This window comes from Aptenodytes patagonicus, chromosome 14 (assembly GCF_965638725.1).
Source record: "Aptenodytes patagonicus chromosome 14, bAptPat1.pri.cur, whole genome shotgun sequence".
Taxonomy (NCBI): Eukaryota; Metazoa; Chordata; class Aves; order Sphenisciformes; family Spheniscidae; genus Aptenodytes; species Aptenodytes patagonicus.
The window spans coordinates 168,475-179,194 of NC_134962.1; the positions used below are offsets into that span (position 1 = coordinate 168,475).

Below are 10,720 nucleotides of genomic sequence, written 5' to 3' on the forward strand. Positions count from 1 at the left end.
TCGGCCCGCACGGCCCGGGAGCCGCCGGGCCCGCCCCACCACCCGCGAAAGTTTTACTTTCCAGTTCCCCGCCGGGCCCGCCCCGTCACCGGCGAAAGTTTTACTTTCCAGTTCCCCACAGGGCCCGCCCCGCCGCCACCGTCGCCCAGACCGCTCCCGGCCCCGGCCCCGGCCCCGCCGTACCCCCGCCCGCCCCCGCCGGGCAGGGCCCCCCCCCCAATACCGGTCGTCGCCGGCGGGCAGCATCTCTGGTACGGAGCCTCCCCTCCTTTCTTCGGTACTAGCAGACCCCGTAGGAAGCACGGCCCTCGTCGCATCCACCCAACGCCACTGCTTTCGGTTTCCTTTACGCCCAGCGGGGCGGGGGCAGCCGTCGCCCCACCCACGAGCGCGGGCCTGGGCCGGCTCCGCGCATGCGCGGCCGCCGGCTCACGTGGTGGCGCGTGGTTCCGGGGCGGAGCTGTAGGGCTATGGCCATGCTGCGGAGTCTGGGGCTGGTGGGCACTATCGCAGAGGGGGACGTGGGGCCCGTGGACCCTGAGTCTGGGAGCTCCGAGGATGAGGAGGTGGGGCCGGGCGAGATCTGTTGCTTGGGCCGTGGGTGGGCTAGACCGGGCCGGACTGGTGCGGGGGCCGAGCGAGTTGGATCGGGCCGGGGCCGGCCCGGGTTGGATTGCGCTGGGCTGGGGCCGAGGTCGGTGCGGTCCGGTTCGACCGTCCCGTGGTCGTTGCTTATTGGTGTTACTACAGGAGCTGCGCCGGGCGCCGGGCCCCGGACGGCGGGGCCCCACAGGCGGGGACTTTAGTGCCGCCTTCGTCTTCGGCGAGGCGGAGGCCGGCGGGGAAGGCGCCTGGGCGGCGGCACTGCGCCAGCTCCGCGGCAAGGTGAGGCCTGGGGTCGGGACTGGGGCTGCAGTGCCTGAGGCCACGGCGTCCCACCCTCTCCCGGGCTCCTCTTACAACTCCTCTTTTGTGATTTTCTGCCTAGAGAGCAGCTACGACGCTGGATGAGAAGATTGAGAAAGTGAGACAGAAAAGGAAGTTCCAGGTCAGGGCCTTTCTCTCTCATTACTGAAAAGACTGGTATGGGTTTGGCCTTCAACTGTGTTCCCTCCAGAGGCACAGACTGAAAGCATCCTGAGCTGCAGTGCTCAAGCTGCAGCTCATCACCTTGACTGGGTTTGCAGCCACACCTGATGCGTTGCTGAACTGATGAGAATGCAGAATTGTTAATGCTTAAGGTTATGCAAACCACATATCTGTGAATGGGCTCATAATAACAACAAGCAAAAGCTCACAAAGCGTTGAAGTTCCTTTTTTGTCCTTTCTTTTTAAAACTTTTTTTTAAATCTTTTTCTAGGAAAGAGAAGCTAAACAAGCAAAAGCAAGAGATAAAGAGACTGAGGATAATCAAACCAAAAAGAGGGAGTGTGAGGATTTCAGTAGGGACGAAGAAGAAGATGTGGAGTCTCAGTATTCATTGGACGATGAAATTATCTTCACAAAAGCAGGTAGTAGCAGTACATAGAGCAATGGTCAGGAGCAAGAATCTGACAGACTGTTGGCTCACTGGAGAAAAGTCTGTAGCGAAGCCTTGCTGGGAGCGGGCAAGAATGTCGTCTTTTTTGTTGTCGTCCTTCTGCGACATTCCTTCTGATTTTGGTCAAGCTTATTTTGAATGGTAGCCATAGTACTTTAACTGAACTCGTCCCTGAGGAAAGGTATTTGCTTCGTATTTTACTCCATTGCATGCCTGTACTTGTTTCTGAGGCTTCTGCCTCAATAACTCATTCAGAGCAAAAAGTATGAGATGAAGGTAGTCACCATATCTTGTTACGTGTTTAGCTGTGCTTGTTAATTCCTGTCATATTTCTCTTTCTCTGCAGATACGGTCAAAGTGAAGGAACAGAGGAGACTGAAAAAGGGAGAAGTGGTAAGTGTTGGACAGAATGGCACTAGGTAATTCTCCAGCATTTCTTCTGGAGGAATTTGACTTTGGCTAACAAACTGTAGCTCAAAAAACAGCCCCGAGCCCTTTGATAACATGTTGTGTTGCTGCCTGTGTTGTTCCAGTTTTGTTGTTGTTCCTGTTTCTAGGAAGCAGAGAGCTTTTTTGAAGATGCCTCTCAATATGATGATAACTTGTTATTCCAGGACATGAATCTTTCTCGACCTTTGCTAAAGGTATTTACCTAGTTTAGTTATTACATATGTTACCCTGAAGAATGTTGTACAGCCTCCTCTCCACCAATCAGAACTGTCAAATTCCTATTCTCTTTGCAGCCTTTCTGAAAAGGAAATTATGTGGGAGATAGTGTGATAGTCCTTTAGGAGCTGTTATTCCCAAATAATGGAAACCATTCTTTGATTTGCAATATGTCAACGCTATCTTGAGTGAGACTTGTCACTGAATCGCAGAATGGCTGAGGTTGGAAGGGACCTCTGGAGGTCATCTTGTCCAACCCACTGCTCAAGTAGGGCCACCTGGAGCTGCTTGCCCAGGAGCATGTCCAGACAGCTTTTGAGTATCTCCAAGGATGGAGACTCCGCAACCTCTCTGGGCAACCTGTGCCAGCGCTCAGTCACCCTCACAGTGAAAAAGTTTTTCCTGGTGTTCAGAGGGAACTTCCCGTGTTTCAGGTTGTTCCCATTGCCTCTGGTCCCGTCACTGGGCACCACTGAAAAGAGCCTGGCTTCGTCCTCTTTTCACCCTCCCTTCAGATATTTATATACATTGATAGGTTCCCCCCCGCCCCCCCGAGCCTTCTCTTCTCCAGGCTGAGCAGTCCCAGCTCCGTCAGCCTTTCCTCATATGTGAGGTGCTCCGGTCCCTTCAAAATCTTTGTGGCCCTTTGCTGGACTCTCTCCAGTATGTCCATGTCTCTCTTGTACTGATGAGCCTAGCACTGGGCACAGTACTCCAGGTGTGGCCACACCAGAGATGGAGTTTAATTGTTCTGTCTCCTTTGTAGGCAATCACAGCTCTTGGCTTCAAGCAACCAACCCCAATTCAGAAGGCTTGTATCCCGGTGGGTCTTCTGGGGAAGGATATTTGTGCCTGTGCTGCCACTGGGACAGGTAGGGGGTTGAGCAGGCACAGCGAATGGAGAATTAGCTATTCACAATAATTGGTAATTCTTGGTAATTCTTCTTAATTTTCTTCTTTAGGTAAAACAGCTGCCTTCATCTTGCCTGTCCTTGAGCGCCTGATTTACAAACCTCGTCAGGCTCCAATAACACGGGTATTGGTTCTAGTGCCAACACGAGAACTGGGTATTCAGGTGCACTCTGTCACAAAACAGCTGGCACAGTTCAGCAGTGTCACAACTTGCCTTGCTGTAGGTGAGTATGAAGTTACTTATGTGAACTGTACAGCTCGCTGTAAACCGCTATACAGAACTGGGAATTCTGCGTTATAAAACTGGAGGCTGTACGGTTATTGCAGGCATGCTTCTAGTAGGTGTGCTATGGTTTAAAATCTCACTTTACAATACTGTGCCATACTTATTGTTTGTTGGTTTCTGAGAAAGAAAAAGATGGGGTCACTTCTAATTGTGAATGTGGTGTTAATCTGAGTTGTTTCCCATTCCTCAGGCAATTTGGTACTCTGCTGCAACCTGCTCAGGGTGTCAGCAGTCCATGTTCGCTCTCTTTCAGGTGGCCTAGATGTGAAGACTCAGGAAGCAGCTCTGCGCTCTGGGCCAGACATTCTTATCGCCACTCCTGGGCGACTGATTGATCATCTCCACAATTGCCCTTCTTTCCACCTGAGCAGTGTTGAGGTGCTGATTTTGGATGAAGCGGACAGGTAGGCTAAGCAGGACAGCAGTGAAAAATGAGATGGTAGTTTTCTGCTTTCCTTTTCCCAGACTATAGGGCAGGCTTCATTGCCCTGCCTTAAGTAATGTTTCTTAGCTAGAACCAGATGAAGCTGCCTTACCTTGCTGTTTTTCTCCTGTGTAGGATGCTGGATGAATACTTTGAGGAACAGATGAAGGAAATAATCAGGTTGTGCTCCAACCACCGTCAGACAATGCTTTTCTCTGCCACAATGACAGAGGAGGTAGGACAGGCTGCTGAGAAGCATATTGAAGCAGAAAGTTGAATAGAAGTTTGTCTAGTCTTTTACCAGAGATTATGTGGACTTTTTTTTTCCTTAACCTGTTTTGGTAGGTGAAAGATTTGGCTTCTGTTTCCCTGAAAAATCCCGTCCGAATTTTTGTGAACAGCAACACAGATGTTGCCCCTTTCCTGCGGCAGGAATTTATCCGGATCAGACCCAATCGAGAGGGGGACCGTGAGGCCATTGTATCAGGTTAGCAATGAGCAAAGAAAAGCTGGAGTTGGTAGATGGCTATGAAGCAGGCTACTGAGAGGACTTTCTTTCAGCTCTACTGACACGAACCTTCCCAGATCATGTGATGCTTTTCACCCAGACTAAGAAGCAAGCTCACCGTATGCACATCCTACTTGGGCTGATGGGTCTACGGGTTGGGGAGCTTCATGGGAACCTTTCTCAGGCACAGCGGCTGGAAGCACTCAGGTATTAGCAGGCTTAGTTGGCAATCGTAGGCAAAAAAGAAGTTAGAAGCTGGAAGTTTTAGGGCAGAAGTGGATTACTGTATTCATTGCTAATGTATTTGCTATCTCTGCTCAGGCGCTTTAAGGATGAGCAGATTGATATTCTGGTAGCTACAGATGTGGCTGCACGTGGACTTGATATTGAAGGTGTTAAAACAGTGAGTATTTGCAGTGCTGAGCTTTTTAATGAGTCCTTTAATATTGTTTCTCTACTAACAGCTTTTCTGTTATAGGTAATCAATTTTACCATGCCCAACACCACCAAACACTATGTTCATCGAGTGGGTCGGACAGCAAGAGCAGGCAGGGCTGGTCGTTCAGTTTCACTTGTGGGTGAGGAAGAACGCAAGATGCTGAAGGATATTGTGAAGGCTGCCAAAACACCAGTGAAAGCCAGAATTCTCCCCCAAGGTACGTACTTCACTGAGGTAAAAAGCAGGAGAGCAGTAGGCAGGGAATGTCAAGGTACAGAGGGACACTAAAAGAGGTACTGAAAAACAAGATGGACTTTACATGAGCTGCTTCTGATGTTCACACTGTATCGTTTTCAGATGTCATACTAAAATTTCGAGAGAAGATTGAGAATCTAGAGAAAGATGTGTATGCAGTTCTGTGCTTGGAGCGTGAGGAACGTGAGATGCAGCAGTCAGAGGCCCAAGTAAGGGGTTTTTTTAGCAATTTTTTTTATTTTACCTTAGTTTTTTTAGGATCTGGAGTAGATGTAGTGCATAAGGTTACCCTAATGTACTTAACCTGCCTACTTTAGAAAGGGAAGAGAGAGAGATTTTTTAGCCACCATGAGCTCACTTCTTGCCTGAATTATCTCAGATCAATAGGGCAAAGAAGCAGCTGGAGACAGGAAAACAAGAGACTGTGGGTGAGGGTTTGGAGCGGAGCTGGTTCCAGACCCGTGAGGAGAGGAAGAAAGAGAAATGTGAGTCATGACACTGCTGCCATGTTAAATTCCATAGCGGCAACTGGACTCTGCTCTGTACTTTAAGAGGTTCTTTATTCTGTGCTTTTCTTTGTCTCTCCAGTGGCTAAAGCCCTGCAGGAGTTTGACTTAGCATTACGAGGCAAAAAGAAGAGGAAGAAATTTATGCAGGACAGACAGAAAAAAGCCCAAATGACAGTGAGTACATTTATGGACAAGTGGGACCCTGGGTGGACTATCCTAGTTTTCCCTTAGCAAAACCTCACATCACTGTAAACTTGCATTTTAACACCTTTCAGCCAGAGGAGAGGTCACAGTTTGAAATCTTGAAATCTCAAATGTATGCCGAGCGGCTGGCAAAAAGGAATCGCCGTGCAAAGCGAGCCAGAGTCTTGCCAGAAGAGGAACCAGCAGCAGTACCAGCAGGTGGAGACTCTTGTTTTACTTTGTTACAAATAGGTAAACTAAACTAATTTGTATGGAGGGAGGCACTGATCTTCGAAGGAATGGCCACTGGTGCTGGCCAGGGTGCGTGTTTGCAGAGAGGAGTCATTGCTTTTCCTGATGGTTAGGCTAATCGTGGTCAAGGCTGCTGGGCTGTAGTAAACAAGATGATGCTGGCCTTCTCTTTACAGCCAATATTCTGACTATTGTCTCTGTGTTAGGCCCCAAGTGGAAGAAAAAACTGTCTGTGTTTGACGAAGAGCTTACCAACACAAGCAGGAAGGCTCTGAAGCAGTACCGTGCCGGGTAATGTCTTAGCAGTAGTACCTTAGTCCAGACTTTAGTAGGTGGGATTTTTTTTTTTTTTGCATCTCTGGACTTTCTCAGGGATACTTTGACTGATATTGGGAGAAAAGGTGGGCAGAGCAGAGAAGGGATTCTTGCAAGAAGTACCTGTGCTGTTGACGTGCTTCAGTGGTTTTTGCCTTACTTCCCCCCCTCCCCTCTCTTAAAAAGCCCATCATTTGAAGATCGAAAACGCTTGGGTATGGCCCAACATAGGAAAGGAGGAAACTTCAAATCCAAGTCCAGGTATAGCTCCCTTTACTTTCTTATTCAAGCTTTTTTTTTTTTCCTGCTTTATCTTTTCTTGTTTTGTGATTGTTTAAAGGCCCTTGCTAAAAGGTGTGTTGGTTCTGCAGTAGCTTACCCTCCTACTGCGGGTCTGATGCTGGGGGCAATCAAGGATGCTGCCTTTAATAGCACATTTCTAGGCTTCTACTTTGGAGAGCATTGCCTAGAAAATGCTCAGTGCTATTCCTTATCTATCATTGGGAGTTGGGCTGGTGGAATGTCATTTCAAGTATCTTCTCTTTCAGGTACAAGAGAAAGTAAGAACTGTTGGTAATTACCAAATGGGTAATTTGGACAATGCAGACATTTCAGACACGCTCTCCAGGGCCTGGATTTCTTTGTACCGTGAGGAGACAACTTCAGTAAAATTGAATAGTTTTTCTTCAAGTTCTGGAATAGCTTTGTGATGTTTGTTAATACCTGGTTGAAGACCCTGTGTGAAAACATCTTCAGCAGCCCATGCAATAAAGGATTGATTATTTTTTTTTTTCTGAAAAGTTTGCTCTGTTTTATAGGATAGCTAGAGCAACTGAGAGCTGGGATATGTTACATCTTTCTATCAGACTTTTAGTTCATGTAAGCCAAGTTGTCTTCAGGGCAAAAACTGGAGAATGCTTATTGCTTTGTTCATATACTACTGTGATCTCGATTAATTAATATGGCTGAAAAGGATTTCTGTGGTTGAGATAGAAGGGATAAAAAAGTTTTCAGGCTACCTGCCACAAGGATGGCTTCAGAGATAACAGTCACAGGAATTAAAACAAGTCTCCAAGAGGCCACTCTGAAGAAAGGATTATCTCCAAAGGCAGGGAGGCAGATGGCTTCCTCCTAACTGAAAAGCAAGCAGCTGTAAGCTGAGGCAAGAAGGGAGGACTACAACCAGAATGCAGGCTGTTTGACATTATTGTATGCAATTAACGATAGGTTTGCTCATCCTGGCTTTTTTTTTTTACAGGCTCATAAGCAGCAGCTTAATGCAGAGCATCAGAGATCACTATTCCCAATACAGGCACCATTGTACTTGTTCCACTGTGAATAAAGCAGGGAGAATTCTGATCAGTAACCCATACTTAATTTCACCGAAATGTTAAACTCTTCGAATTTTACCATCTCCACCATATCAACAAATTCTTTTTCATCAGCCTTGCTAAATTTCATCAATATGCTTAAATTCCTATAAGGAAGAGAGGCCAATATAGACTTAAGTGGCCCAGACCAACTGGTTAACAGACCAACTGTTAACTTCTAAGCTGTCAATACAAACTGAGCTTTTTGCTTCAAAGCTGCTCTTCTTCTGGGGTGACCAAAGTGCAGTAGTGAAAGGCAACAGCTGCACTCCTGAAATAGGCCAGTACAACAGTGACTCAGAGTACTGGGTTTTCCAACTTTATTAAAAAGGGCAAACTTTACAAGCAGTAATATAAAATATACATAGCAAAGTTTTGGCGGGGGTACTGCTCGGTATATTCCTTTAATCAGTCTTCTCACAGTTCAAAGGTACATTATAGAATATCTTATGGCCTTGGTGGACGCATGCCAGGTGGAGGGGGTCCTGGGAATAAAGGAAAAAGAGTTGAATATTGAAGAGGAAAGAAGAAGCAAGGTTAAACCAGAAAGACGTTTTCACCATGCTCAAAGTGGCCTTGGGACCTCTTTTTTGGCACTGAGGCATTTACTGACAACTAGCATAGCTAGGGAGGCATTGAAACGTACCACCCTTCAAACATTTTATTTATGTTACAGCTTCATGCAGCTTCTAGGCATTTAAGATCACTTCTGCTCACCTCTCATTCCTGGGGGTGGTGGTCTCATGCCTGGTGGGGGCATTCCCATAGGAGCACCTCGGCCAGGTGGCATTCCCATTGGTGGGCCCATAGGTGGTCTCATGCCTGGAGGAGGTCCCATCATTCCTTAAGCCAGAGAAGAACAAGCATGTAAATCCAGCTGAATATTCAAGGCACCAGCTGAATATCAGAATAATCCTCCATAATACTAGGTCTTCATCAGACTTGGATAAATACCTCTTTATCACCAATTTTGCCACATAACATGAGCTCCTTGCTGCCCCGCTCCATAGAGTAATTCCTACCTGGAGGAGGTGCTCCTCTGCTCATGGGTGGGGGAGGACCCCCCCGCCCTGGCGTGTATTGAGTTGGGGCTCCTGCTATGCTAGCAGTGGCTGCTGCAGCAGCAGCTGCAACTGTTCCACGACCCTGAGGTGTCATCACCTGTAAACAAAATAAACAGGTTCACAGAGAAACAGCACAACATCTGCTTTACATTAATAACTAAAAAATAAGCAAGATTTAAGTTATTATCTCTTCAGAAAATTATGCCAGTCTCCTCTTAACATATTAAATAACGCTACAAATCTGTAATACAATTCAATGGATACCACTTGAATTCCGTGCAAGAAGCTGCACTTTTCAAGCCTCTTCTTCCATCATATAAGAGAGAGTTCCAAGGGGGATCTAGTACCAAAAAAGCCTCGCTAGGCTCAAACTCCCTGGTAACAGAAACTTAAGATTACAGTTCTTCACCAATTTCTTGCATCGCATTGGTACCAAGAATTAAAAGCCACCCCAGAATATACCAGCCAACTCTTTTTTAATGGGTCACAGCGTCTCACCTGCTGGGATGGTCCTCCCACTCCTCTGACGGGGCCAGCTAATCCTGCTGGAGCCTGTGGCATGGGTGCACCAGCTGGTACTCCCCTCCCTGCTGCTCTCCCAACTCCAGGTCCTCCAGCGGCTCCAGCAAGAGGTACGCGGGCAATTCCAGTCTGAAAATAGACACACACCCCACCCCACCCCCCACAAAGGAAGATTTATCAAAACAAAAGTCCTCAGATCCTAGGGATGCCCACAGCCCTCCTCTGTCCAATTAATGTCCAAGCCCACAAAGAGAGTCGAACTTCCTGCAGTGAAATTTATTGGACCTAGTCAGAACAGCTCCTGGAAGTCTAGGACAATACTGCAGTAGCATTCTCCTGCAAGGAAACAAATTTATCGGACGCCCCTTCCCTTTCCCCTTAGTTCTGCGCTCATTCTCCTTACGTCTTTTGGAGGTGGTCCTTCAACTGTCATGGACACCAGGTTTTCTCCTCGCAGCAACACAAGACCGAGGACTCGTTTCTCTTCCCGCTCTGGCTGTTTTGAATTTTTAGGTCTAGTGAGAAGAGAAAGAAAACATTGCAAGACAGAGAGAAAAAAGCCAATGAGTTTGCAACAGAATATACGACAGGCTACTCCAGAGAGGAGAACCTACCCTAAAAGCCACATTTTTATATGCCTCAAACTAAGCACATAGGGAAGTCTAAACACAAGATGCATATTGTCTCCATGATTTTTTTCCCCATGATGCTTAACCGTTACAGTGACCGTGCTGGCATCACAAAAAGGTTTATGTCGGTTATTAGGGAAGAACTGAAGTACAGTGCCTCGGTCGTTTGGGGATTTGACAAATGAGACTAAAACCATGGCTGTTTCTGCAGAAGCTGGCAGCAGGCGTTGCCCAGCTCCTGCACCGGCTCTCCGCTCCGAGCGGGCAGGCAGCCCTGGGGCCTGCCACCGCAGCAGAGCGGCGGGGCCCGGCAGCGCCGCGGGGAGCAGCGCCGGCAGAGAGGGCGCGGGGCTGGAGGGGCTCCCCCCCGGGGCTCCCCCCGGCGCTCCCGCCGCGGGCCACACCGCTCACTTGATCTTGCGGAACTCGTCGCAGTCGCAGAGGATGAGGTTCATGTGCTTGTCGAAGGCCTTGAAGGTGCCGATGAAGACGCGACCATCCTGCAGGATGCACCGCATGCGGTAGTCGATGTGCTGCAGCATCTTGCTGCTCTTCCCCACCGTCTGCAAGAGACCACCGTTACACCGAGCGCCAGGGCGGGGCGGGGCTCCCTGCACCGCGGCCGCGCGGGCCCGCCGGAGCGCCCGGCTCACCATGGCTGCGGCTCTCCGCGTTCCCTCCCGCAGCCGCCGCTCGCTCCCTAAACGCCGCCCGCTCCGCCGGAAGCTCCTACGCGCGGCGCCCGCCGCTTCCGCCCGTCTGCACGCGGCTGCCCCGCCAGAGCCGCGCCCCGCCCCTTCCGGCGCGCGATGGACGCGCTTCCGGGGGCGGGGGCGGCCCGGGCCG

At 48.9% G+C, this 10,720-nt stretch overlaps 2 protein-coding genes across 4 annotated transcripts; one reads left to right on the forward strand and one right to left on the reverse strand.

Annotated features, from left to right (window-relative positions):
* Positions 1–464: 464 nt before the first annotated feature.
* DDX27 (DEAD-box helicase 27) lies at positions 465–7,698 on the forward strand. Of its 3 annotated transcripts, none has more exons than XM_076351874.1 (21): positions 465–566; positions 751–885; positions 989–1,048; positions 1,361–1,511; positions 1,887–1,933; positions 2,098–2,184; positions 2,973–3,078; positions 3,169–3,342; positions 3,658–3,808; positions 3,964–4,063; positions 4,174–4,315; positions 4,390–4,543; positions 4,658–4,739; positions 4,815–4,992; positions 5,133–5,239; positions 5,410–5,515; positions 5,619–5,713; positions 5,815–5,941; positions 6,181–6,265; positions 6,476–6,550; positions 7,548–7,698. In XM_076351874.1, the coding sequence occupies exons 1-21, from the start codon at positions 471–473 to the stop codon at positions 7,681–7,683; spliced, it is 2,394 nt and encodes a 797-aa protein (XP_076207989.1). In that variant the 5' UTR covers positions 465–470; the 3' UTR covers positions 7,684–7,698. The 3 variants fall into 3 exon arrangements, with proteins under 3 accessions (XP_076207989.1, XP_076207990.1, XP_076207991.1); XM_076351875.1 differs by lacking the exon at positions 7,548–7,698 and adding an exon at positions 6,838–6,937; XM_076351876.1 differs by lacking the exon at positions 751–885.
* Positions 7,699–7,965: 267 nt separating this feature from the next.
* SNRPB (small nuclear ribonucleoprotein polypeptides B and B1) lies at positions 7,966–10,642 on the reverse strand. Its single transcript, XM_076351652.1, has 7 exons — positions 10,528–10,642; positions 10,286–10,437; positions 9,649–9,760; positions 9,222–9,374; positions 8,682–8,820; positions 8,377–8,502; positions 7,966–8,144 (listed from the first exon to the last, which is right to left on the reverse strand). The coding sequence occupies exons 1-7, from the start codon at positions 10,528–10,530 to the stop codon at positions 8,107–8,109; spliced, it is 723 nt and encodes a 240-aa protein (XP_076207767.1). The 5' UTR covers positions 10,531–10,642; the 3' UTR covers positions 7,966–8,106.
* Positions 10,643–10,720: the final 78 nt, after the last annotated feature.